A 27,648-nucleotide genomic window follows, 5' to 3' on the forward strand; every position below is an offset into this window, starting at 1 on the left:
GTCTTGAGTTAGTTGGTTTGCTTGGTTTGGGTTGTTTTAGGTTTGGTTTTGTTTTGTTTTGCTTTTTGGTTTTTTTTTAACTGGTTTGGGGTTTTTTTAACAGAGTTTAGACATTTCTGTTTCTAGCCTGTCTATCCTGCTTTTCCTGTGACCTGTGTTTAGGTATTTGTTATCCCAGTCCTAATTTTCAAGAAGGATGACCCTGGAAACTACAGGTCTTTTAGTCTTACTTCATTGACTGGTAAAATTATGGAGATGATCTTCCCAGGAGTTACTGAAAAACAATTGCAGGACAGAGCAATCCTTGGTTACAACCAGTAATGGGTTCACGAGGGGACACTCCCGCTTGCCAAATCTGATTTCCTTTTATTACAAGGTTACCCACTGAGCTGACTAAGGGAAGCCACTTGTAATCTTTTTGGATTTCAGTAAAGCTTTTGATACTGTCTCTCACAGGATCCTTCTGGACAAAATGTTCAGCATACAGCTGGATAAATACATCATGTAGTGCATGAGCAGCTGGCTCATGGGTCGGGCTTAAAGGGTTACAGTGAATGGGGTGACAACATACTGGTGAGCGGTCACTACTGGGGTTCCACAGGGCTCCATTCTCGGCCCTGTGCTCTTCAAAATCTTCATAAATTACTTGAATGTAGGAATTGAAGATACACTAAGTTTGACAATGATACTAAGTTGGGAGGAGCTGTTGACTCCTTTGAAGGCAGAGAGGCCCTGGAAGAGGGAATGTCAGCATATTAAAGGGCTGAGTTATCAGCAACCATAGGAAATTCAATGAAGACAACTGCCAAATTCTGCACCTGGGATGGGGCAACTCTGGATGTACAGACAGACTGGGGAACAAGACACTGAAGAGCAGCACCAGAGAAAGCGACCTGGGGGTCCTGGTTGATGGCAAGTTGAATGTGAGTCAGCAGTGCCCACACAGCCAGGAAGGCCAACTGTGTCCTGGGTACATCAGGCACAGCATCACCAGTTGGGCAAGGGCAGGGATTGTCCAACTCTGCTCTGCACTGGGGCCACCTCACCTTGAGTATTGTGTGCAGTTTTGGGTGCCACAGTATAACAAAGATACATAGCTATTGGGGACCATCCAAAGAAGGGCTACAAAGATGATGAAGGGCCTTGAGGGGAGGGAGCTGTACAAGTAGCAGCTGAGGTTGCTTATCCAGGAGGAGACAGAGGGGAGACCTCATAGCAGTTTACAACTTCCTCATGAGGGGATGTGGAGGGGCAGGAGCTGTGGTAACCAGTGACAGGAACTGAGGGAACAGCATGAAGCTCTGTCAGGGAAGATTACGCTGAATATTAGAATAAGGTTCTTTACCCACAGGGTGGCTGGGCACTGGAACAGGCTCCCTGCTGCATGGTCACAGCACCAAGCCTGTATGAGTTTAAGAAGTGATGCGACAACAGTCTCAGGAATATGGTGTGATTCTTTCGGCTGTGCTGTGCAGGGACAGGAGTTGGACTTGGGTCGATCTTGTGGGTCCCTTCCAAACCAGATATCCTGATTCTAACTTACACAAATCCAGGTGGTTTTTTGCCACCCTGATCTTTTTCTGCCTTCTGATGTTTGCATTTTTGTAGATGAGTTTCTCACGGATTCTCATGAAAACAAAGTCATGTTTACATTCCTCTCTTGAGGAGGGACAATTGATGGACTTCTAGTTTAACCAGTGTGGTTGGAGAGGTGGCAACCTTCATCCTCAAATCCCTGGTCATTGTGCAAAATCAATATAAACCCAAGTGGCCTGAGTTGTAGTATAGTATGTGCACAAAGTATTCTATCACCATCTTCATGAACTGTTGAATCCAGGTGGGGCAGTGTTTTCCCAGACCCCTTCCCTCTGGGCCGTTATCTTCTGTTAATGGCCCATCAAATGCCTTGCCCATGACTCATAGATAACTCCCTCTGGGAGTTATCTCTGTTTAATGGGCCATCAAGGACCCCATGCATGACTCATCATCCCATTGTGAGATGCTCTGCCCAGGGGGAGAAACGAAGCATTCTCACCTGGACATAATCTGGGCTTTGGGATAGTACAGGGGGCCCTTAATCGCTGGATTCCCAGAGGACCAGAGCTACCAGACCTTTCTACAGGATCACTGCTTCAAGACGACTACCTCATCTGGACTGCTTCCATCACTCTGCTGAAGCCGTATTCTGACTCTGTCAGTGGTCTTTTGTATTATTGCATCTATTTTATTTTACTTTTTTTCCTTTCTCCCTATTAAATTGTATCTCTGACTTAGAGCCGCTCATTTGTTTTGCTTTCAAACCACTACACCAAGTAAAAAATAAAACACTCTCACTTCTTGCCCTGCCAACTGACTACGTGTGTGTCCTCCATTTCGTGTCCTACTGCAACAGTTTTTTCCTGTATAAATCCAGCCCAAGTGAATTAGCAGAATATGCTTGAAACCATCCAAGACATGGATTTTTTCAAGACAAGTGAAACACTGAGGCAATATCAAACAAAATATGAGTAAATTCACCTAAGAGCAGTGTAACTCTTAACTTTCAATCAAGCTATACCCTGACAGTTACATGCAAGCTGCAAAATCTAAGGTGTACATAGAACTGAAATCTCAGTCATAATCACCCTTGTATATATATACCTCCGACATGATCACGCTCACAACTTCTACTCTGCATATGCTGATAAGCATACCTAAACAATTATGTGGCAGAGCAATGATTCACTGTAAAATGGCTTCAAAAAGGTCTGACATGGAGCAAATTTGAGGTAGGACAGAAACACCACAGAACAAAGTAAAATCCAGATAGTTAAGGAAACCAGAGAACTGAGCAGTTACCCATATGCAGACAAAACAGAACGAGCCATATAAGAAGTCTCAATTTGGAAACTGTGCTTCACCTGACTTGAACAAAATCTGAATTCTGCTTCAGAACACTATTATGTGGCAGTGGATTTGTTCCTAGTGGATTTACAGTTTTTACGGGTTTTAAACTGAAGCACTTCTACACAGTATTCTTGGCTCCATTACCCATTCTTGTTTTTTCTCCTAACAGGAAAAGTTAATAATAAGATAATTCAAATAAAAAATTAGCTTCTGCTTTATAATTTACAAAGCATCTGGTGTGCTACTATAGGATTGACAACAGAGGAAGACAAACACTTTACCAAGACTTCACAAAAAGATTGATTGGGCATTGGAATGGGCTGCCCAGGGAGGTGGTGGTGTTACCATCTCTGGAGGTACTTAAGGAAAGACTGGATGTGGCACTTAGTGCCATGGTCTAGATGATGAAGTGGTGTTAGGTCATAGGCTGGACTTGATGACCTTAGAAGTCTTTTCCAACCTACTTAATTCTGTGATTCTGTGACTTAAAAACTAAATACACACACTTCTTTCAAAAATCATGTATTCTAATACACATAAAAAAGTGTTAAAGGACACTATGGAGGGTTTGTGCGTGTAATTCATAAGTATAATTTAATATAACATCTATTTTAAAACACAAGATAAAGCAGATTTATTAAATTTAATAAGGTTCTTATGAATATAAAACCCGTGGGTGCTGTTCCTTTCTGTGAAGATGCTTAAAAAGCTGCCATTTAAGGACCTATAAAGATTCTTAAAAATGTAATTTCAAAACTAATCTAGCACTGTCACTTCTAAAAGTGTTTCTTACTCATTATGCAGGCATCTTCGTATACAGTCTGTGGGAACAAAAGAAGAACCTATATTTGGGGTTACACTTTCTATTGGCATAAATAATAAAAGGGATGTACTAGTAATCTTTCATATAAAAAATGGACCACCATAGGTATCTGGCTGCTGCAAGTCAACGTCACTGTGCTCTAGGGCAAAGGATTGTATTTGGATATCCACACAGTGAATGGTAAGCATGAATGGAAGTTGCTATATATAACAATAGATCCAAGAGGCTTTGAAAAGCTTAAAAGCCCTAGCCTTTCATAAGCCTGAAGAGAGCTTTCAGCAAAATTAGACTCAGAGAGCAGAAGCATCCATTTTGAAAGTCTTAACACCAGAAGTTACATCAGGCTTTCTGGAGACCAATGGAAGTTATTCCTTCACAACCTCATAGAACATAACATCCATATCACTTTCCAAAGATTGTAAGCTATACATACAATCTCTAATAAAAACGTTGTTTTTACTAAGAAGATGGATAAATCAGAGCTCAGTTTCAACTGGAGCACATTACAGTGTTCCAGTAACATTTGTGCCACCTTACTTCCCCATTTCTGAAATGCAAAATCATACTTATTTCTCAAAGGCATAAATAGATTAGCAAGCCTGAGAAGTGAAAGCTTAAATGTCTGTATTTAAAAACATTGCACTGTTTTTAATAGTAATACTTTCTCAAGTATTCCAAAACCAAGTAATTATGAAGGGAGAAAGGAAGGAGAGCTTAATACATGTTTTCTTCCCTTATTTTCCTTTACTTTTTTCTTTTTAAAAAAACCCCACTGTGTCCAAGAATATTTTGAACTGTTTCTTCATGCATCTAAACCCTTGCAGTTTACTTAGTAAAGAGTTTATACTAACTTCACCCATGCCAAAAAAAGCCACAGTTACAGTCACTTCTCTATGCCGTTCACTCTCAGATCACAAATACAGTTAAAATACTGTTATGCTTTAGCAGAATTAATTGGTGAAACTTTCCTCTCCTGTATTTTTAGTATACCTAGGTTTTGTAAACATATATAATGTGGGTGTTTCCTCAATATATTTCTTCAATCATTCATCCTATTCTCTAGAAACCTTCCTATCATTTTCTCACCCTCCCAATTCTTGTTGCGAGTACTGCTCTAGAATTTTCAAAAAGTTCAGAGAACAAAATGAATTTTACAGGTAATGTATTATTAATACACACTGGTAACACATTAACAATAACTGTTACATTACAATTATTTGCATGTATGCAGTCTTGCATATAAATATGCCAGGCAGTAAATATGCCAATAAAGTACATACTAAAAGATCATATAAAGACAATATTGGAGCACTCAGACAAACAGGTTATTTGAAATTTTTTTTTCGAGATAATTCTGTTGTGTAGTGAAAACTAAAAAAGCCTACTTAAATTTGCAGTGAATCTTTAAGTAACGATTCCTGAACCTGAATATGGTCAGAATACACTTTCCAGGGACCACCATTTAAATCACTGTTTCTGTCTAATCTTGTTTAGCCTGAGAGAGACAAATTCAACACAATATGGCGTGTTGTGCTCTGCCTTGCTTATTAAATTTTGATCCTGTTATAGCTTTCAGTGACTGGTCATTTTAAACCATGAGCGGGAAACGAGCACTTACAAAATAATCATGAAGTATCACTTTGAACTGGGGTTCTAAAAATTACTGTGCTTTAAATCACTTATGGACTCAGGAATGCCATGCCTCTGAAGCACGTGAAAATGACATTCCTGTTCTTTGCCAATAACAAGAATACAGCTTTGTATGTGCCTATATCAGAAAGCAGAAGTCTGACTTCCTCCCTATGTCAGCTTCTTTTTCTTCACTTCTTGTCTCTTCTCACTGAGCTTCTCCACTTATATATGGCGAAGACAACACTGCCAGGCAAAGAAACATATATTTAAAGTAAAGTCTAATTATTTTAAAAAAGGACTATTCATCCTCACAATAATAACTGCCAGGTTATCGACTAGATGTAGATTAATTTATGTGTCTATGTGAAATAATTATTTCTCGCTACCATTAGTAGTAAATGACACACTACATTTCACTGTATATGGCAAATACCATGTCAGTTTTACACATAACCAATCCCAATGTTAATTCTATCCATTTATCTTGAAGTACATACAGACATACATAAATATGAAGAGGAAATTTCTATTCAATACACATACAAACTTGTGCAACAGCTATTTAAATTTGTGTATTGTTATGTGTATAAGACAAAATACGTTAATTTTTTAATGTTACAATAAATTCACATCATACAGCATACCAGCCAGGAGCTATCAGGTAGTACCTCTGTGAAATTTAGTGCAGGGTTAGCAACAAGGTAGTTAAGACAGAGGTCTTGGTGAGAACAAGCCACAAGCAACTAAGTTTGCTTTCTAGTACATTACTCTCCTCCACCTGCTAAAGGCATCACTAAGAGGCGTGGGGAGAACTCACCACACCATCAGTCTTTGGCTTAGGTTGTTTGGTGGGATCCAAAGCAAAGATAGTATACTCAGAGAGAAAAGCAGGTTCTGCTATCATCCCGGCTAACAGCTGTTATTCAATGCAAAAAGGAGGAAAATTAAAACAAAACAAGAAATAAGGAGCATTGCAAAATTTTACTCCATTTTTCCATGCTATCAAAAACAACAAAACAATACAGCAGTTTATGAGACAACAGATATTGATAAAGGGAGGACATAACCAGAAAATATGCACTAGATCATTTCAGAACAGCCAAAATACAGTATTGATCATTTAGAACTAAAGAAGCATGCTATTTAAAAGATCCTAGTTTAGCCCAAGATAAAAACTATGTTTCAGGCTTTGCTATAGTGATTTTTTTACATTTCTGTGGATGAGTTGTCTTCATATACCACTGAGCCTTATTTGCTCTCAGGTATTCATGAACAACTCATTATTCTAAAAATTCTATCAGTATTTCAGTTATATGTAATATAAAATGCTTGCTTTTAACTATTTATCATCTAGTGCTTCTATACACTGCTTTTATTCTGTCTATATTTGAAAACATTCCTTACAATTTTTTAAACTACTAGCAGACTCTTTTGGAAAAATACCGTAAGTTGAATTTAACCATTTTATCAAGTCTGGATGTAAGAAGAGATATAAATTACCAGAGGTGAAAACACGAAGCGAAGAGACTGGAATTTGAATTCAAATTGGATACATACATGTAATGTAATGCAATCTAATGCATTTAGGATGCTGTAACTGAGAGAGAAAATTATTCCTCTCATGATTATACTCACATACCTAAGCTCAAGGTTCAACTTTCTTACAGCTTGAGATTTCAGAATTGTACTGATTGCTGACTGAACCAAAACACTAAATAGAACAAAATTGTTCTGAAACAATGAGACAAACCTCTCTATCAAGTTACTAAGTACTTTTAGGAATCAAAGACTAATATAAGATAGGAGTTTAATTTACTATTTTTTGTGATGATTACACTGATTCCAGTGCTGTAGCAGATTAATCACATGAACTCAAATTAAGAAAGAAAAATATTTTCACAGGTAAGATCTGAAAGGCTACATGACTTTGAATTTTTCACCAAACCCTTTCAGAAAATGTAAGAAGTGGTAAATGCTCAGTGAGAGCCATGTAGAATAAATAGCCTCAGATTCGCCAATAAGTTACGTCCAACAAACTCAGCTGAAACTTCTCACTTTTAAGTTACTACGAAGATGAGCTCCTAATAAAAAAGATGGTCACATTCCTCATGCTCTCAGTCTTCTTCACTCCCCCCGAGCCTCATCACACTTGCCCTGTGCATTCACTGTGGTAGCAACCACACATTGAGTTTGTCATCCTCCTCTCTCAGCCTGTTAAAAGTACAACTCTTAAGAGTAAGCTGTGCAAAAGCTCCTGATATATTTATGTGTGTGTATATGTATATGTGTGTATATATATATATATATGTATATACATGCATGTATGTATATGTACACACATATATATATACACACACACAGATGTTTAAAACCCACCTACGTTTTTTCCCTCCTCTGAGATTTCAGACAAGACAAAAGTAAGGAAACTGACAAAACTAACAAGTAATAATGGTTCCAGAAAATCTTCATCAAGTGTTGATGGTCATAGAAGTTCTTGCTCCTCTTGAAAGCGCATATGCCACTAAAAGAAAAGGCATGTACTATGTACACACAAGTGTACAAACATACAGCAACCATACCAGAAGCAAGCCTGATGGCCTCATGAATTAGAACCATGAAAATTCACAAATAAAATTATGAAATTTATTAAGATAAAAATTACTTTGCATGTTTGGAGAAGACCAGTTAAGAAGATGAAACACAGTTTGCAAAGCACTGATAAATGGATTAGGCAAATATTATTAATCAAAATATTATGAATATTTTAAACATGTAACATATATTATTTTCAGCTTAATTAAATCACTTTTAATGACATGACCATCAAGAACTTCAGGAACCACAGACAATTTAAATTATCTCTTCACAGTAACAGCCTGCTAGTGCACAAAATATTAAGTTGCAACATTTCCCCATAGCATTACTTTGCTAAATCCTAACTGCATTATTTAGTACACTAAAAGTTTGCATTAAAAAGAATTCCCATTTGATCACTAAGAAGTTCGTCTGCCGCAAAAATATGGTCTGTCAGTTTGTTCAGCATTCATGAATTGTTAGATTTTAAGTCATCCCTGGAAGTTCATGACCATGTTACTGCAGCAAAGTTCAGGAGGTTCAGACATAAATTCACAAATTTGCTAATTCATTCTTGCACCAAATGTTAATTTTAAAATCCAAAACATACAGGCAAGATGACAGAACCTTAAGCAAGAGCACAAGTTCATTCTAAAAATTCACTCAAACTACCTGGTAGACAACCCTGTTTTAACACAGTAAGAAGATCCAAACTATCCACTGCCTAAAATATGCCAATCCATATTACAGTTATGGTTTTGAGAAAAAGGAATTTGATGCAGTACTGCTTGAGTTTGCAGTGACAACTCCAGTGTCTCCATCATTACTAAAAGTTAACACAAACAGTAGGATGCAATTAAAAATTCTGTTTAGTTTCACTGATGTTGATCATCACACAAGAACACTTCTAAATCATCTCAGCTTTGCCCTTTCATGCTTGAGTAAAGGCAAGCACAGAAGGGAAGGAGCCCTCTTTTCCAGTCCTCAACAATAAGACAGATTGTCCTCAAGAAGACTGGCCTCCTGAACTAGTAGACAGAGAATAGTTCCCCTGCAGTCCAGAAGGATGCAATTAGTGACCTGCTGACCCACTTAAAATGCTCACAAGCCTGTGGGACCAGATGGGATCCATCCTAGGATGATGGGCAAGTTGGAAGAAGAGCTCCCTAAGCCATTCTCCCTCACTTATCATCAGTCTTGGCTAAGTGGGGAGCTCCCAGATGACTGGAAACTGGCCAATGCAATGTCCATCCATCAGAAGGACCAAACGGAGGACCCAGGAAACTACAGGCCTGTCAGTCTGACCTTGGTGCCCAGCAAGGTTATGAACAGGTCACCTTGAGTACGATCACACAGCACCTACAGGGTGGCTGAGGGACCAGACCCAGTCAGCATGGATTTAGGATGGGCAGGCCCTACCTAACCAACCTGATCTCCTTTCATGACCAGGTGACCCACCTGGTAGATGCAGGGAAGGCTGTGGATGTTGTCTACCCGGACTTAGCAAAGCCTTCAACACTGTCTCCCACAGAATCCTGGAACAGCTGGCAGCCCATGGCTTGGACAGGCGCACTCTGCTGGGTTAGGAACTGGCTGGATGGCCAGGCCCAGAGAGTGGTGGTGAATGGTGCTGCATCCAGCTGGTGGCCAGTCACTAGTGGTGTCCCCCAGGGATCTGCATATGGGTCCAGTCCTACTTAAATACCTTTATTGATGATCTGGATGGGTGGATCGAGTCTACCATTAGCAAATTTGCATTCACACCAAGTTGGGTGCAAGTGTCAATCTGCTGGAGGGTTGAAAAGCTCTGCAGAGCTACCTGGACAGGCTGGACTGATGGGCTGAATCCAACAATATGAAGTTTAACAAGACAAGTGCCAGGTCCTGCACTTTGGCCACAACAACCCCCTGCAGCACTACAGGCTGGGGGCAGTGTGGCTGGACAGTGCCCAGGCAGAAAGGGACCTGGGGGTACTGGTGACAGCAGCTGAACATGAGCCAGCAGTGTGCCCAAGAAGGCCAACGGCATCCTGGCCTGTATCAGGTATCAGGAACAGTGAGGCCAGCAGGACCAGGGAAGTGATTCTTTCTCTGTACTCAGCACTGGTGAGGCCACACCTTGAGTGCTGTATCCAGTTCTGGGCCTGTCAATTTAGAAAGGGTGTTGAGATGCTGGAGCATGTCCAGACAAAGGCAACATGGCTGGTGAAGGGTCTGGAAAACAAGTCCCATGATAAGCAGCTGAGGGAGCTGGGGTTGTTTAGCCTGGAGAAAAGGAGAGTCACAGATCTTTTCACTCTCTACAACTACCTCAAAGGAAGTTGTAGCCAGGTGGGGGTCAGTCTCTTCTCCCAGGAAATGAGTGAGAGTCTTAAGCTGCACCAGAGAAGATTTTGGGTTAGGAGGTTTAGGAGGTTTAGAAGGACATTAGGAAGAACTTTTTTACAGAAGGAGTGATTGGGTATTGGAATGAGTTGCCCTGGGAGGTGGTGGAGTCACCATCCCTGGAGGTGCTTAAGAAAAAACTAGATGTGGCACTCAGTTCCAGGTTGTCTTGGATTGCAGTATGTAACCAAAAATCTGTTTTCTATTTGCCATCTGTTGAAACTGGTTGGGGAGGTGTTTTTCTTTATCTCTTGTATAACCCATTCCTCGTAACTCCAGGCAGGAGGGGGCAGGTGTCTTCTGTTAATGGGCCAGCTGTTAAAACCAGGTGGAGCAATGTTCCTTATCTGTTCCACGACCCATCCTCCTTCGGGGGGGGTATCTTCTGTTAATGGGCCATTAAGACTCACCACATGACTGATAAAATTACATCATCCTATTGTGAGATGCTCTACTCAGGGGGAGGAGCCAAGCTTTCCTACCTGGATAAAACCTGAGATTCAGAACTCTAGGACAGCCTGATTTCCACTGGATTTTCCAGAAAAAGACTGTACCCATCTCATCACCACTGGACCCTTCTACAGGATCATCTCCACTCCAACAGAACCACAATTGTCACTCCAGGAGGACTTACCTGGACTGCTACCAACACCTTGACTGACAGGGTGTCAGGTCGTATTCTGACTCTGTCAGTGTTCCTAGGATTTTTTTTTGTTTGTTTGCTTGGGGTTTTTTTTATACGAATACATTTGTATTTTTAATATTCCTAGTAAAGAACTGTTATTTCTATTCCCATACCTTCCCCTGAAAGCCCCCTTAATTGAAAAACTATAATAATTTGGAGGGAGAGGGGTTTACCTTCTCCATTCCAAGGGAAGCTCCAGCTTTCCTTGGCAGACACCTGTCTCTCCTCTCAACACATCTAGTTGACAAGGTGGTATTAGGTCATAGGTTGGACCTGATGATCTCGAAGGTCTTTTCTAACCTACTTCTGTGGTTCTGTGAGCCAACCTTACAAGTAAAGAAGGCACAACAATACTGAGGCAGAACAATGAGCACTCTATCTGTATCAAATTTCAAAATATTTTCTCTTAAGTAGACAAGACAAGAGTTTCACACTTCAAAGACAAAATATACTCAGTCATGGTCCAAGAGTGGTCTTTCATTAACACATTTAGAACTGGCTGCATTTACCCATTAGTGAGTATATGCACCACTCTCCAATGGTAGGTGACCAACAATATACTTGCTTACATCGTTTTTGTTACTCTGTGTGTTGATTTGGCACAGCCTGGTTTTTTAGTAGCACAGGAGGGGCACAGAAGTGGCTTCTGTGAGAAACTGCTAGAAGCTTCCACCATGTCTGAGACAGCCAATCTCTGATGGCTCTGAAGATGGACATGCTGCTAGCCCAATTAAAGAAGTTGGTAATGCCTCCGTGATGACATACTTAAGAAAAAAATCAAAAGAGAGTATGGGCAGACTTCTCCAGGGGTGGCAAGGCAGTGTCACTGGAGGCCATCCCAGCACAGCCCATGGCAGTGTGCCACTGTGGCCACCTCCATCTTGGTGCAGCCCACAGTGAGCCTTTCCTGCCTGGCCACCACTAGCAAACCACGCTGCAGGCAGAAGGCCAGGGGTGGTGGCAGCGGCTTCTACCTGCCACCACCCTGCATAAGTAGAGGCATTATATAGCGCCAGCACCGCGGTGGCTGCCTCTGCAAGTGGCCCTGGCTGGTGGCAAAAACAGGCCGAGTAATTCCCCAGTGCGGAACCTAGATGAGACTAACCACCCAGCACTCGGGATCCTGCAAAAATCTTTGAATTGGTAGAACTTATTGGCAATTGTACCTGTGGACAACAATTTTTATTCTAGTCAGAGGAGAAGTGGAAGTAAAGACATGTGAAGGAAAACAACATGGCGACACCAAGCAGAAAAAGGGGAGGAAGTGCTCCAAGTACTGAAGCTGAAATTCTTCTGCAGGCCATGGGGAGGACTATGGTGAAGCAGGCTGCCCCCCTGCTGCCCATGAGGTCCATGGAAAATACAAAGATCCACTCGCAGCCCATGAGAGAAGTACTCACACCAGAGCAAGTGGACGCCAGAGAAAGCTGTGATCCAGTGGGAGACCCAAATGGAGAGAGAGGGCCCTTGCTTCCAAACTAGAACAGCCTACCCTCAAAGGACTGCACCCTGTGGATGAGTGAACCACACCACAGCCATTTTAGAAAGATTGTTTGCTCATATGAGGGACTCATGTTGCAGCAGCTTTGGCAGGACTGCTGCTCCTAAGACTGGAGACACGATGGAGGGGTTCACAGACAACCATCTCACATAGGAGTGACCCCATAGCATAGCAAACACTTCCCTCCCTAAGCAAACAGAAAAAAGGTCTTGTGTGATGAACTAACCAGAACACTCACTCCCTGTCTCTCTGCACCATCAGGAGGAAAGAGGGAGGGGCTGAGGGGGAAAAAAGGTATTTTAAAGGCTTATTTTACTTCTCGTTATCCTTCTCGCTATCCTTCTCTGACTCTCTTAATAATCATTTTACCTTATACTTTTAAATTTGAACCTATTTTGCCCTTAGAGTGTTTTATCCCAATTCTTATCTCATGAACCCTTCATTAATTTCCTTTCCCTCTCCTCTCCACAACTGTAATGAGAGAGTGAGTGAACGACTTTCATAAGTGCCTGGTGTCAGGCCAATGTCAAACCACTACACTGACACCTCAAAACCTACTAAATATTTAGTTAAATTACAGGCAAAGCTCTCCAGCAAGTCCTGTAATTACACTACTTAATGATTTCCAATATATACATGCATTTTTATCTGCATTTTTCATTTTTTTTCAACCATCTATCCAGTATAACTTTAAGAACTAATGTCTAGTTAACTCTGGGGCGGGGATGTTAGGGAAAGAGTTATCAAAAACACACAAAAAATATTCACTTTTGCCTTCAAAGGGGCAAGAAGCAACCTGCTAGTCAGCCAGCATTAAACAGTATTACCACATGGTATTCTTGTGCTTCAGGATTTGTCCTAAAACCCACTCTGAATTATCTTAATAGCTTCAGAAGCATTAAATACATTTGGTGCTATACTGTCTAATGTATCACTAGCAGCATATCAGCACTAGGCTAGTACTGCAATCAGTAAAACTAGACAAGCTAGAATCAACTGAGATGAATCACACTGAGATGAAGTAAAGAGCAGATGCAAAGATGTAGGTCATTCTTTAACTTTCTCTAATCCTAAGAATACCATCATATCACACTTGAAGCTTTCCATAGAAATCCTACTGAGATCTTCCAACAGTTTGTTTCAAACATACTCTGGGGGGAGTGGCTAATACACCTAAAAGCTGTGCTGCCATTTAGCAGGACCTTGATAGGCTGGAGAACTGGGCACAGAGAAACCTAATGAAGTTCAACAAGGGGACTGCACATGGAAAAGAATAACCCCAAGTATCAGTACAGCTTAAGGGGCTGACCCACCAGACAGCAGCTCTGCAGAGAAGAACCATGTAGTCTTGGAGGAGCTGCAAATTGATCATAAGCCAACAGTGCCCTTGCAGCTAGGAGGGCCAGTGGTATCCTGGGGTACATCAGGAAGACTGTGCCCAGCAGATTGAGGGAGATGACTCCCTCAACTCAGCCCTAATAAAACGTCTGGAGTACTGTGTGGAGTTATGAGTTCCTCAGTACAAGAAAGATAAGGGACTACTGGAGAGGATCCAGCAGACCGCCACAAAGATAATTATGGATCTGGAACACTTTTCTCACAAGGAGAGACTGCAGGAGCTGGGCCTGTTTAGTCTAAAGAAGAGAAGACAGAGAAGGGATCTAATCAATACATACAAATATCTCAAAGAGGGTTGTCAAAAAGGATGGTGCCAGACTTTTTCAGTGGTGCCCAGCAACAGGACAAGGAGTAATGGCCATAAACTAAAGCACAGAAAGTTCCACCTCAACATGAGGAAGAACTTCTTTACACTTAGGGCAGCAGAACATTGAAACAGGCTTCCCAGGGAGGTCATAGAGTATCCCTCTCTGGAGACATTCAAAACCTACCTGGACACATTCCCTTCCTATGTAACCTGCTTTAGGTGACCCTGCCTTGGAACAGGGTTGGACTACATGATTTCCAGAGGTTCCTTCCAATCCTACCAATTCTATGATACTCCAGGGTAAATCATTTCCCTAGTCCATACTAACTTTAATCTCAAGCACCAAATTTATGGGCTGAAGGCTGTTGAGAACAAAAAACAGTGAAGGCAGCTCAGTGTACAGTTGCACTGCAAGCTGCAGGTTGTGCCCTGGGTGGGGGTGTTGGGGGTTAGGTTTGTTCCTTCTTTCTCTAAAGAACTTTTTCCCCATAAGTTACCAAGGAGACGCTGCTCCTCTTGCTGCAGTGTGACCCTGCACCCCCTGCGCTGCCGAGACATCCTGCCCCTGCCTTCCAAGACACCCTGCCATCCCAGCTACCAGCCCGGGACTTTTCCACTGTTTCAGCTTGGTGCTCTGAGGATCCTGCAGGGACACTGAAACCAAACTGCCCTGGGTTTTGTGAAACAAAGCCCTCAAGGTTCTTGGTACTGTTTTCGTTTGTTATTAATGCTCCAGTTGTTTGGTGGGATTTTTTTTTGTGTTTGTTTGCTTTGTAATACATACTAGTGAAGAACTGCTATTCCTATTCCCCAAATCTTTGCCTAAGAGCCTCTGATTGTAATTTATAATTGAAAAAGAAAAAAAAGGGGGTGGAGGGGGGGTTTACACTCTCCATTCCAAAGGAAACGGCAGTTGTTTTTTGTTTGTTTTTTTTTTTTTTTTTTACCTGGCAGATACCTGTCTTCCCAAACCAAGACAGGGGGGAAATGGCTGAAACCCCCAGGCCCAGACTTGCCATGCAAGCTGGATGGTGGCCAGTTACCCAGAGACTCTGTAGAACCCAATAAACAGTAAGAAGACCCTGATCAAATATCACCATTAAAACAAGCACACAGAATGGAAGCCAGGCATTCCTTTGTTCAGGGTCCCTACCAGGAGACACCCAACTTCATCTGTCATCACACTGCTGCACCATGATAAAAATTCTTAAAGGAAGCAGAGTCTAGGACTCTGCTATGGGAAACCGTGGGTCAAGGCAGCAAGGGAAACTTGTTTGACATGAGTATCATGAAACTTGTCTCACTGTGAGTGTGTATGGAGTCAGGTGGGGCACCCATCAGCTCACTGGAGCTGCTTGTGGTGAAGGGGCTTCAGTCGCAGCAGCAAAAGCCTGCGGTGGTGCGAGTGTGACTGCCACAGTGGCTCCTGGGGGGGGGGTCAAACAGGAACATTTCCTCAACTGGCTGTGACATGACTGATCTTTTGTCACAATATTTAACTCTTATTCTGTTTTTCCTCCAGTAAAATCCTACTGAGCAACAGATGTTTCTATCTTGGATAGAAAGTTGCAAATGAGGTAAAATGGTTGATGAAGCCAAATGCCGGATGACCTTGCCTTCAGTATTATCAAAGGACACAAAGTTATTGTTTAAAAAACTTCTGTATTTTCAACAATCTGAACAGTTTTTGTAGCCGTCCAAGTTTGGCCTAAGTGTAGCAGCCTTACTTATCTTTAAGGACTTTCTGAACTGCAGAAATGACTGTGTTCTTATTATTCTTATTATTCCTCCTCCCTCTGAAGAATTACCATGCTCAAATCTTCTTTAGCAAGGATTCTGATGAGTGGGGCACAAAGGCATAAGTACATGCAATTCCTAGATCAAAGAGCTTTACTAATATGCTGTGAAAGAAAATCCAAAATTTAACAGGGATCAGAGTCTGACCCAAGTCTCATTGCTCTGGAGATGGCAGTAAGTGAATATTATACATGTTACATGCATATAATATGTTTGACTGCCAAAAGTAATCATTACTCCCTTTCAGAAAAAGAAGAGAATCAGTAGTTGTAGATTTTGTATTAGCTTGTTATCAAGCAAATTGGAAAAGTCATACATCTTGTTAGCAAAGTGCATATGTGTATTTGTAATATGCTAACACTTAAAAGCATCTATAATTGTACGTGAGCAGTTTTGCTATACTATGTACCAGCAGAGCAAGACAGAGGGAAGAGGATGAGACTACAAAACTAGTGTAAGAGAAAAGCCACCATTTCTTCATCGGCTTCAAGTAGCTAAAAGATGTCAGCTATCAGCTAAAGGCTTAGTTTCAACTCTTACTTAAAAAGAACTCATTCCCTAGAGTAAAATACATATATTTGGTTATTTGTCCAAGGTGGTGAAAGTCAGGAAAAAAGCTGTGAATAAATCAGTAATTTTCTTATTTAAAAAATATTTATTTATAGAAAGCTTTGTGCAATTTTCAACATGATCTTTTATGCCTCATCCCTACTGTGATAAGGGAATAGGAAAAGCTGAAGAGCTAAAATTTCAAGAGTTTCTCTCGGTAATTAAAAAAGCCCCAGAATCCAGGAGAACAGAACTGCACTTTCAGAAAGCGGTAGTACAGAAATCAAATACATCTTTTCTGCTTTGCTTTTCATTTTGATGAGCAATCTAAGCATGTTGGTGTATGTATCAGGAGTTGTAAATTACAAGTTTAGATTCAAACTAGCTTATGCAGCCTCCAAATTTAGCCCTAAATATCAGAAAGGAAAAATTGACAGATATATCTGAACCACTACCATCTTTGCATGGCAACACCTATTTAGAAGTACTTCAAATTATGTATGAGTACAAAAAAGACAGAGGAATAATAAAGATACTGAAAGAATATTATTTCAGCTTTACTTGTTGTGCTTTATTAATAGCCAATGCTAGAGAAACAGTTCAACTAATTTAATAACACAGTCATTATATGCCACTAAAGTGAGACTGAAAAGTACTTTGGCTAAGTATCCTTAGGCCTAAGAGCTACGTATGTTGTGCTCTGCTGTCACTTCCATAACACTCATTAGGATGTCAGCGACATTTGGATGCATGACTGGTAGGTCACCTACAGCAATCAGCTGTCAGCTGATAGCAAACTAGCACTAGCTTTGTTTTCTTCTGCAGTTGGGCCTTGTGTACTTGTAAACAAGTATACTGTAGAACAAAAAGAACATTTTTTAACTTACAGGAACTGTAGTGAATACAATTTAAGTATTTCACCTCAAACTCTGGCCAAAAGCCAATGTGGTAACAGTTTGTTAGAAAAGACTGAACTCACTAAGTAAGCCTATTTTAATAGTCTAGGGCTGTTTGAAACAGCAGCATTCCAACTCAGAAAGCATTTGATATGCAAATTGTCTGATGAAGTTCTTTGGAAGTAATTTTACCTCACAATGTGATCATATTTTGCGAGCTACTTGCAATAAGAGAATACAGAACTAGTCAGATGTCTGCTTTTTCCTATACACAAAAAAACTTTGAGGTTTCCTATAACACTGCTACTGGAGATTCACATATCCAATAAAATACAAGCTGAAAAGGAAAGCTGGCATGAAAAAAAACTTACCTGATATTCCATAAATGAAACATACAAGTTGTAGGTTTATTTTAAACTGATAGAATCTTGGAATTTTGAAATATTTTTAAAATCTTATCATTGTAGAGTACAAATCAAGCATGTTGGCACGTACGTTTTATTACAATTATTTGATCAGACAAATGATGTGATTTACAACTTTAAATCATTCTGAAATTGCTTTCGTTATAAAAATATTCTGAGAATAAACCAGATTTCACGTGCAATACTTGCAATGTTAATACTACGGAAATAAAAATACAAAAACCTGATCTATTTAAAGACACACTAAAACACAGCTCACAGAAAAGGACACAAAACACATAAAACAATGATAAAACACCAGTTTTGCTTATCTTTCAGTACTAAAAGGGTTAGCAACAATTCATGTACTGCAAACATGTTTTAGCATACAATACTCTTCAACCAAATATTTTCAGTGTATTAAATGTTGTCCAACAATTCACTGTAATGCCATTGACACCTGCACATAAAACAACTGCCTGATCAAATGAGAACACTGCAAAAAATGCCCTCCAAAAGACATAATGTGTTCATATGAACAGGGTATGTATTTTCAGTGACAATATGCAATATCTGCATCTTATTTAAGCATAGTATACTGCTGCTGAACTGAATTTTATGATAATATAATCAAACAGATTTCAAAGATGATTTGCTTTTAATCATACTGCCGACATTTATGAGAAATTTGTGGAGAAATTACATTTCTTGTTTTAATAATTTAAACTTAATTTTTCATAACATTTTACATTTGATGTGAAACCACTCCTTACGAAAGAAATAATAGGCCTTCATCCCCTTAGGACTTCACTACTTCCTGAATTTCTAATTAAATTATGTGTTTCACAAGTAAAACTGTTATGGCAGCTCCCCTAAGACCAAGGATAACTATAAATCTGAGGGTACTTTAGTACCTCCATTTCCGCTCTTAATCCTATTTTCCTTCTGCCTCTCTGGTCATTCCAGTATAACCAGTCTATTTAGAGATTAATGTTCTTCCAATGTAATTTGCCATGCGCTACGGGGAATCCTTTGCATCTCTCATTTGTCTGGAGCAGCATTACTGAAAATGGAGTTTGCTGGGGACAACGCACACTTACTGAAGTAAATGCAGTTCTCAATAGAAGTCATGAAGAAAACCTTGGCCAAATCAGGTTTTTTGCACATTATACAATAAATTAAACGACAAAAAAAAAAAAAAAAAAAAAGAAAAAGAAAAAAGAGGGGAATCAACTCTCAGTACTAACTCACTCCTTCTAGGCCACAGTAGTAGTTTTCATGTGGCAATATGCTACTTCTATACCCTGTATTAAGAACAGAAAACTCTCCTTACTGAAAATCTTAGTAATTTATCCTAGGTGACACTGATTGCTAACATTCTGGAGCACCAGTTAACACAAAATCTTTTTCCAAGGAGAGAGGGAATTCATTAGACATATATACATACATACATACATACATACATACATACATACATTTTTGTCACAGTAGAGAAAATAAGCATTTATTAGAAAATACCAAATACAAAGCAAAATCATGAGGTACTTTTATTTCTATTATTGAAGGAAACAAACTGCCAAGATGTTATCACTGATAGCATTCATAATGAAATTTATTACAAATTTCAGGTATAGCTAATTATCTCCTAAAGAAAACATGGTGCTAAAAATAAAAGTGGATTGTTCCACTGCAAGAAAATGCATAGTTTTTTTATGGCAAAACAAAGCAACTGAATTTTCTGACTAGGACACTACATTTCCTCTGAAAAAGTTCACAGAATCACAGACGTACCCCGCTTTATGCTACCAGCCTATGTCCATGCCCACTAAGTCAGGAAAATGTTTAGTTTATTTGTATTTGTTGCCTTTTTTTAAATCAAGCCGCTTCAACAGAGCCGTGGTGCTTAAAAAGAAACAGGGTAAGGGCAGATTATCTTGTTTGCTTTATTATGCAAGTAAAGGTTACCCATCATCCTGATAATGATTTTAATGGTATTTTATGACTGATAATTTAGACTCAGTTTGGTTTGGGTTGGTTTTTTTATTTGGGGGGGGGGGGAGGGGGGGCGGGGTGGTACCAGGGGTCCGAGCTTGTTTTTAGTCTGGGGGCAGGGGAGAAAAGAAGTGAGGTAGTGGAAAATAACTTTGAGTTTGATACTTATTAATGGCATTGTTAGAAACAATCACAAATGCTCTGTATTAACCTTTTGGACCATCCACCTCAAATTACCTAGATTCACCTAGCTTTTCAACCAAAAGTGGAACAAAAATGAAGTTAGTCTCTCTGAATGTATCCTCTGTCCCACTACCTCACTGAGCTCAGTTAAGAGACCTGAAGACTTAAAACATTTCCTAATCTGAGGGTTAATAACTACAGCTTAAAGATCTGTTTTCACTTTGGTATTTAACCTAAAAAGTAGACTATTTATATTTATAAATACACAAAAAATTGTGAGATTGAGAAATTAAAAAAAATACAAAGAAGGACATAGAATTTTTAAGCTGAAAAATAGAGAAAAACAGTTCTCAACTGACCTCTTTGTCTGGTGTTAAAGTGCCTTCATCATTCTGATCTGCAAATGAAGTTGTCCTGATTCTGTTGCCAGTTGAAGGAGGGGACTTAGAAGGGACCTACAGAGAGATCGTGTTAATCAACAAGTAATACTATTAATCCCAGAACTAATTATTCTGTATCATAATTTACTTCAAGAATTACTAACTATATAATCTCAGGAAAGCCTAGTCTAGATCTTTTTAAAGAAAACAACTGTCTGTGACAAGTTCTACCTTACTACGAAGTCCCCAGAGTAAAATGTGTCAAGAATCAGCCACAGCAACAAGCAACAAAACGGGTTATTTTTGATTATTTCTGACTATGGTCCTCTTAGACCTTATTCAAAAAAGAAGCCTCCTAATATACTAGGAACTTATTACCGTTGCTTAAGGTTCAAAAGTTTAGTGATTTGACAGAGTCAAGCATTTACAAGTGGAACAGAATCTGATCAAGAAGTTAGAAAATTAACAGAAAAATTACACAAAAAAATTATAAATGTTAAATTTATAACATTTATAAAATTGAATATAAGCAATGAAAAAGGCACAAGAAATTGCTATATTTTCTGATGTCAATATGTACTTGTTGTTCCTATCAGAACTAAACATCTATTCACAGAAATTTTACAACTTCATTCAAACTGAGGTTCTAAAAATCCACACCAGCCCAAACAAGCTACCTTGCCAGCCTCATAATTCTAACTTCAAATATAAAATTTCAGTATAAATGTGATGAGTAGTAAAGTATCAACAAGCAGATCAATATAAAAGAAAGTAATTACCAAGATTTTTCATTAGGTATTTCATGAGGCTGGAAGGATTGTGGAGTCAGAATATTTCAGGCATGTGGTGGGGGTAAAAGGTAGGTCAGGCTAGCTTTGATGAGGTGATGCCCTGCTGCACGCACCCCATCCCTCTGGACCTGTATCCCAGTCTTGCAGCGGCTGCTAATAATTGGCACACCAGAGGAAATGTGCCACACTCCACCCTTGGAGCCCCAGTCCAGGCCCAGAGTGGCCAGATGGCCAAAAGCTCCACCTGGGGGAAGGGCCATGGGATACTTAACCCAGGATATAAGACAAGCACACACAGGTTTTGACCCTACCTCCTTTTGACATTTCTATCAGCTGAACACCGCTGGAAACAGGAGTGGTAGCTATATTTGTTCTTTTCCATATCAAAATTATTCTAAAATCAGTCATAGTTACAGGCCTGACAAGGTAGACCAATGTCCCAACTTGAAAATAGTACTGAAAAGTCAAACAGCTTACTTAGTACCAAATAGCTATTCATCATGAAAACTTTATATAGTGCTGAAAACAATCATACCAAAGTATTCATAGGGTTTGTAAAAAAACCAATCTATTCATGCTGAAAGCCTACTCTTCTTTTATTCTTACTGTCAATCTAATGCCAGGGTTTTTAAAAAGATGATTTGGAAATCAATTTCCTTCTGTTTGATGAGAGTCAGAAACATTAAAGGATATTTTGTCACTGCTTAGAAGCAGTATGAACATATCTCTTCACGCTGCCCTTAACAGTTCTACAGCTCTCACTGCTGCATTCAGACTTCTTGTCAATTTACAGTCATTTCAGTGGCACTAAGCTTTGCAGCACAAATATTCACTGATCTTAAGCAAAAACAGAAAAACCTTAAACAGGATAGAATAGTTAAATTGGAAGGGACCAACTGCCTCACCAGCTCAGGGCTGACCAAAGTTAAGTCATGGCTTTAAGGGCACTGTCCAAATGCCTCTTCAGCACAGACAGGCATCAACCACCTCTCCAGGAAGCCTATTCCGGGTTTTGGCCATCCTCTGGGTAAAATAGTGTTTCCTCATTTTAAATCCAAACCTCCCAAGACAGACACAGTTTGAGTTACTGTTCTGGCACTGTGTATCAGGGAGAAGAGCTCAGCACTTGCATGTTCTGGCACTGTGTACCAGGGAGAAGAGCTCCGCACCTCTCTCTCTACTTCTCTTCCTCAGGAAACTGTAGGGTGTGAGGTCACCCCTCAGCCTTCTTCTCTCCAAACCAGACAAGTCCAGTACCCTCAGCTGCTCTCCAGAGCACATTCCTGCCAGACCCATCCCCTGCTTTGGTGCCCTTCTCAGGACATATTCAAGTACCTTCACATCCTTTTTAAATGATGGGGCCCAGAACTGCTCACAGTCCTCAGGGTGAGACTGCATCAGTGCTGAATTCAGATCACCTCTCTTGTCTGGCTGGTGATGCTGTGTTTGATGCACCCCAGGATAGTATTTGTCCCCTTGGCTGCCAGGGCACACACACAGCTGATCCCATTGAGCTTCCTGCCAACCAGCACTCCCAAAACTCTGCTCCAGTTCAGACTTGTGTCTGGCATTACTCCATCCCAGGTGTAGAATCCAGCATTTGGTTGGTCTTGCTCAGCTTTATGTCACTGGTGACTGCTCAATACTCAGATCAATCCAAATCCCTCTGCAAGGCAAAGCCACTTGTCCCATGGAAGAGTCAGCAGCACTTCCCAGTTTGGTATCATCACCTAACTACCTGTGCATTCAACTGCAGCCTCCAGATCACTGATAAAGAGACTGGACAGAGCTGCCTCTAGAACTGGGCCCTGAGGAGCAGCACTGGCCACCAGCCAGATGTCCTGTTTGTTGCAACAATTTGAGCCCTGCTCTTCAACCAATTCTTCACCCAGTGCACTGCATACCTGCTCTTCCCACTGTTGGAAAACTTGTCTAGAAGAATTCTGGGAAGAACAGTACCAAAAGTCTTTATAAAACCCAGAAAAACTGCATCCACCACCTTCCCATCATCTATCAGGCAGATGAACTTACTGCAGAAGGTTTTTTAAACAGGATTCTCCCTCTGTGAACCCACGTTGACTGTGTCTAATGATCACACTGTCCTTTAAATGTCTTTCAACAGCATCTGGTATGATCTCAATAATTTTTCCAGGTCCTGAGACAACTCTGTTGTTTCCTACGTACTCCCTCATGCCCTTCCTGTAACCTGGAATAACATTCACTAGTTTCCAGTGAGCAGGGACCTCCCCAGATTCCCAGGACGATTGAGAGGGGTCCTACCATAACATCTGCTAGCTCCTTTAGCACCCTGGGTTGAATCCCACAGGCCCATGAACCTATAAACATTCACTCAACTGACCTAACTCGTCTCTTAAAATTTCAGTGTTCAAAAATGGAAATTCAATGTTCCTGCAGTGATGGTCCTGTGACTCAGGACCACGCAGCCCCAAGTCTGCCAGTACTATTAAAGAGTGAGGCAAAAAAAGTACTGACTGTCTCCATTTTTTCTTCATCCCTATTTTTCAGGTGACAATCTCAGACAAGTACCAATTCAAGACATCTGTAATTGCAATAGCTCTTTTTTCCTCTCTGTCAGCAGTCAGAAAGAGATGTGTTCCTCAGACTCTAAGGGGCAGATATTCTCAATCTCACAGACAACATCAGTTAGCTAACCATTCATATGAAAGAGGAAGGCCTACAAACACGTCCTTATAAAAAAGTGCTACACTTGAGAAATTTTACCTCCAGATTTACACTAGTCTTAAGTTAGTAAATTTAGTCTTGGACACTACAAACCAAAGTACAAATGTGAAGTTCTAGGTCTCAAAGTAGGGGATATGAGTAGAGCAGAGATGGTATAGCGCATAGTGAGTGAACCCTCTCTACAACAGGGTGTAGGAAAGAAAAGAGCAAAAACTAGTGCAAACTCAAGTTTCATAAACTAAGAAATGGTAAGTTAGGAAAATTTGGTCTGAAAATGTTTTGACAGGAAGTAATGCATTTTAAGAATTACTAAAAGCAAAGGAAAAATGCATATCCCACACTTTTTGCAAGACTACAGTATATCTTATAAACCTCAAAACCTCACTTCTTCCTCCTTCACAGAATCTGTTTTCAAATGAGATGCAAGAAGAGAAAAGACAAATCTACTTTACTTCTAAGATCAAATTTAGCTATTTCCCCCTAGTGTTACTTGAGAGCAACTGAAGAGTAAGAAACATTGCAAGACAACTATTTTACATGAAAATAAAAATACGTTGTAATTTTTGGCTTCTGCCTTTCCATTTATGTCAACCCTTGAGTTACATTATCTGCTCTGTCCAAAATACAGCAGACTAGGTCTATAGACGAGGTGTAATTTATCATAAGCTCTCTTATCAGGTTTTTTAACATTTGTCAATGTTAATTTTTCAAGAGCTAGATAAAGACTAAAGTATATTACACTGTTGGGTGCATATATATGCACTTAAGCCCATATTTATTCAGTAGGATGATTTTCAGCAAGTACCAACACTTGAACACATGCACAAAGTATCCTGAACTAAGTGGATTATAACAGTGTGTGAAAGAAATCATAATTTAGCTGCTGCATATTGAAAACAGAAAACTCTGCAGCTCAATCTCTTTTGCAGAGCACTAAAAGTTCACCACATGACAATTAAGACAGCACCCTAAACTGCAACTAACAAAAATATACTAGTTAGAGAAGGCACAGAATTAATACTTTGGAAGGCCTTAAAGTAAGACTCAACAAGCTACATAAAACTTCACAACAGTTCAATTTCCAAAAATCTTACCTCTATTTCACAAATGAGGGATTCAAAGAATAGAACATAATTGTCATCAGTTTTGAAACCATGGTCTAATACTGAGACTGTGCAGCGCCAAATCCCCCAGTAGTTCAAATTACACTCAGATCAAGCCCAGGCAACTAATCACCTATTTGTCAAATTAACTATATTACCTGTCTGTAGCTTAACATTCACAAGATTCAGAGTTTATATCAGTTTTTATACTTTTAGATTCCAAGATACACAGGATATTTAACCTAGCAATGAGACACAGACAGACATTATCAGCAGACTTTGTCAATAGGAAGTGAACTTGTTGAAGTCTTTCTATTCAAAATTTGCAATGAGAGAGTTTATTCTAATTTGACACACGCAAGAAATCACCACAATATTTTTTGACCACTTTCACTTACTCTGCACATATGTCCTATCTAGTGTGTATTATCATCACTTAAAAACAACCTTTTCTAGAATACATTTATAATAACTTGGTGAAAGTACATGCAAGAGGAAAATGGCCTATTAAATTATGACTAGAACAAATAAATAAACGCCTTGTTCTCATATTTATACTATATTCTCAATTAATCTACAGTTTAGAAAAACGCAAGAATAAACTCGAGGCAAGCAAACCAGCGCTTTAAAAAGACGTTAACAGAAGGGATGTACAGAACTGATAGAACAAACATTAAGATAAGAGGAAAGGATAACTAGGGTACTCAATGCTGGACTGTTATTCGGTGCATGTGAAAGTATCATTACTTTAAATGATAAGGTAGAAACCCATTTCTGTTTCATTCTGTTTGATGTTCAAGCAAGAGATGGTTTTTACATTCCTCCACAAGACAGCTTTTGTCAAGTGGCCATAACGAAGCACGATCTCTGGCAGGAAGCAGATCGGTAACAACAAACTTAGATGACGAAGTTCTAGTGAAGCCGCCCCGCACTGACAGCGACCCGGGGAGCGATTCCCGCCAGCCGACCAACCCCGGAGCCTTCAGTACGCCAGGCCTGCGCGACGCGACCCTCCCGCGGCAGCGGGACCGGTCCGACCGACCCGCGGGACGCCAAGGCCTCCCCGGGCTAGGTGCAGCCCTGCCCCGCCGGCTGAAAGGCCGTCACAAGGGCCCACAGCGGTCCGGCGGACACGTCTCCCAGCGGGCCCGCCCCGCCGTACCTGCGCTGGGAGGGAGCCCGCACGTCCCCCCGCTCCGCGCGGCAGCACCTGCTCCTCGCTGATCTTCTGCTTCAGCTTCTTGAACATGGTGGAGGGAAGGAGAAGGAGATGAGGGTACGGTGCTCGGGCCGGCCGGTCAGGCGCCGAGAGGCACTCAGCGGGCGGCGGAACTGATCCTCCCTCCCCCCGGCCCACGGAGCCACCGCCGCTCCGCCCTCGGCCACCCCCCCCGCGGGGAGCAGGCAGCCGCGACCGGTGCGCCTGCGCAGCCAACGTGGAGACGAGCGCGTCGGCCGGCACGGTGTGCGGCGAGGCACAAACTTCCAGGCGCAATACCCGGGGCTATTCCTTCCACGGTGCGGGCGGAAGCGCAGCCTGCGTGGCCCTGGGCCGGGCCAGGACTTCGGCAGGGCGGGTCGGCGCGGCGCTTGCCGGCCTCACCTGCTACATCTCTCCCAGCGAGGGAGGGCGGGGGTTCCGTCCTGTGAATGGAGCGGGTGGCGGAGTGACTGCTTCTGCCCGGAGGGAAGAATAACAGAGCGGTGAAAGCTTCGCCTTTCCGCCGCCGTAGCCGTTTGATTCCGTACCTTAAACCCCGCCACGGAGACGCTCGATTTGCCAGAATGCTGACCCTGAGGATCTGTAACCCTCGCGTGAGAGTACTCCTGAGTCGGTCAGCGATAGATAGCTTTTGCTTAAGCTGCTGCAGATATGGAACGCTCAAACGCTAGCAGACTCTCATCCAGTTCTGGAAAAGGCAGGAAAGTTGGTGCAGTAGCATCGTTTCTTGCTGGAAAAAGAGAGAACAAATCGGGCTTCTGTAACCGAGCAAACCGACAAGGGGAAGCACACAAATCGAAATAGGTGAGGGTCTGCCACTTGCTGCCCACTGCCTACAGGACTCGACTAAGCAAGGGCATGTTTGGCAGGGAAGCAGCCCTTGTGCTGAGCACTGTCCTGTAGGGGTTTCTGCAAGTCTGCCTGAAGGTCCGTCATGAGCCTGCAGATTTTCTGGCTAAAGCTCCCTCAGCACCTCCTCCCACCAGGCTTGTATTCCACATCCGTCCCCAGCTCCCTTGTACCTTCTCTGCACCACGCTCCAGCTCCTGCAGGACATTCTGCTGTTGAGCAGCAGAGTTCTCTCTGCAAAATGGAGCTTTTAGTGGTGTTATAAATGATCAATAACCAATCCAATATTAAAGAATTTATTTAGTTATTTCCAAAATCAATTTGAGACAGCCACAATAAAATTGGACAACATCGATCGAATGTTGGGTGGACAGAGGAGCAGCAGCAACGGTGCTGTCCAACCTTGTCCACACATGCTGGGTCTCGGTGTACCATTTTTATAGAGTTTTTCTGCCCAGAGGCAATGTCCACTGAAAGTCCGAATATTCATGTATTTCTTTATTTCAGAGCTGGATTTTGAAAGAATTTTCTGACAATATGAAAGGCATTCCAGGAATCTTTCATTGGGGAGCTGATTTGATCATCCTC

General features: G+C 41.1%; 1 protein-coding gene across 8 annotated transcripts in view; it reads right to left on the minus strand.

The window, feature by feature from the left end:
- Positions 1-26,330, minus strand: part of GOLGA4 (golgin A4) — a 79,034-nt gene extending 52,704 nt beyond the window's left edge. For 6 of the 8 annotated variants that reach the window (XM_066190598.1, XM_066190612.1, XM_066190586.1 and 3 more), the window contains exons 1-3: positions 26,152-26,330; positions 20,372-20,467; positions 6,159-6,257 (exon numbers count right to left, since the gene is read on the minus strand). In XM_066190598.1, the coding sequence (XP_066046695.1) occupies positions 6,159-6,257; positions 20,372-20,467; positions 26,152-26,238 (282 nt within the window). In that variant the 5' untranslated portion in view covers positions 26,239-26,330. The remainder of the gene's footprint in view (positions 1-6,158; positions 6,258-20,371; positions 20,468-26,151) is intronic. The other 2 variants (XM_066190592.1, XM_066190606.1) reach the window with 2 other exon arrangements.
- Between the last annotated feature and the right edge of the window lie 1,318 nt (positions 26,331-27,648).

The sequence above is a fragment of the Chamaea fasciata genome, unplaced genomic scaffold, assembly GCF_029207755.1.
Source record: "Chamaea fasciata isolate MVZ Bird 193981 ecotype frontalis unplaced genomic scaffold, bChaFas1.0.hap1 SCAF_1, whole genome shotgun sequence".
NCBI lineage: Eukaryota > Metazoa > Chordata > Aves > Passeriformes > Sylviidae > Chamaea > Chamaea fasciata.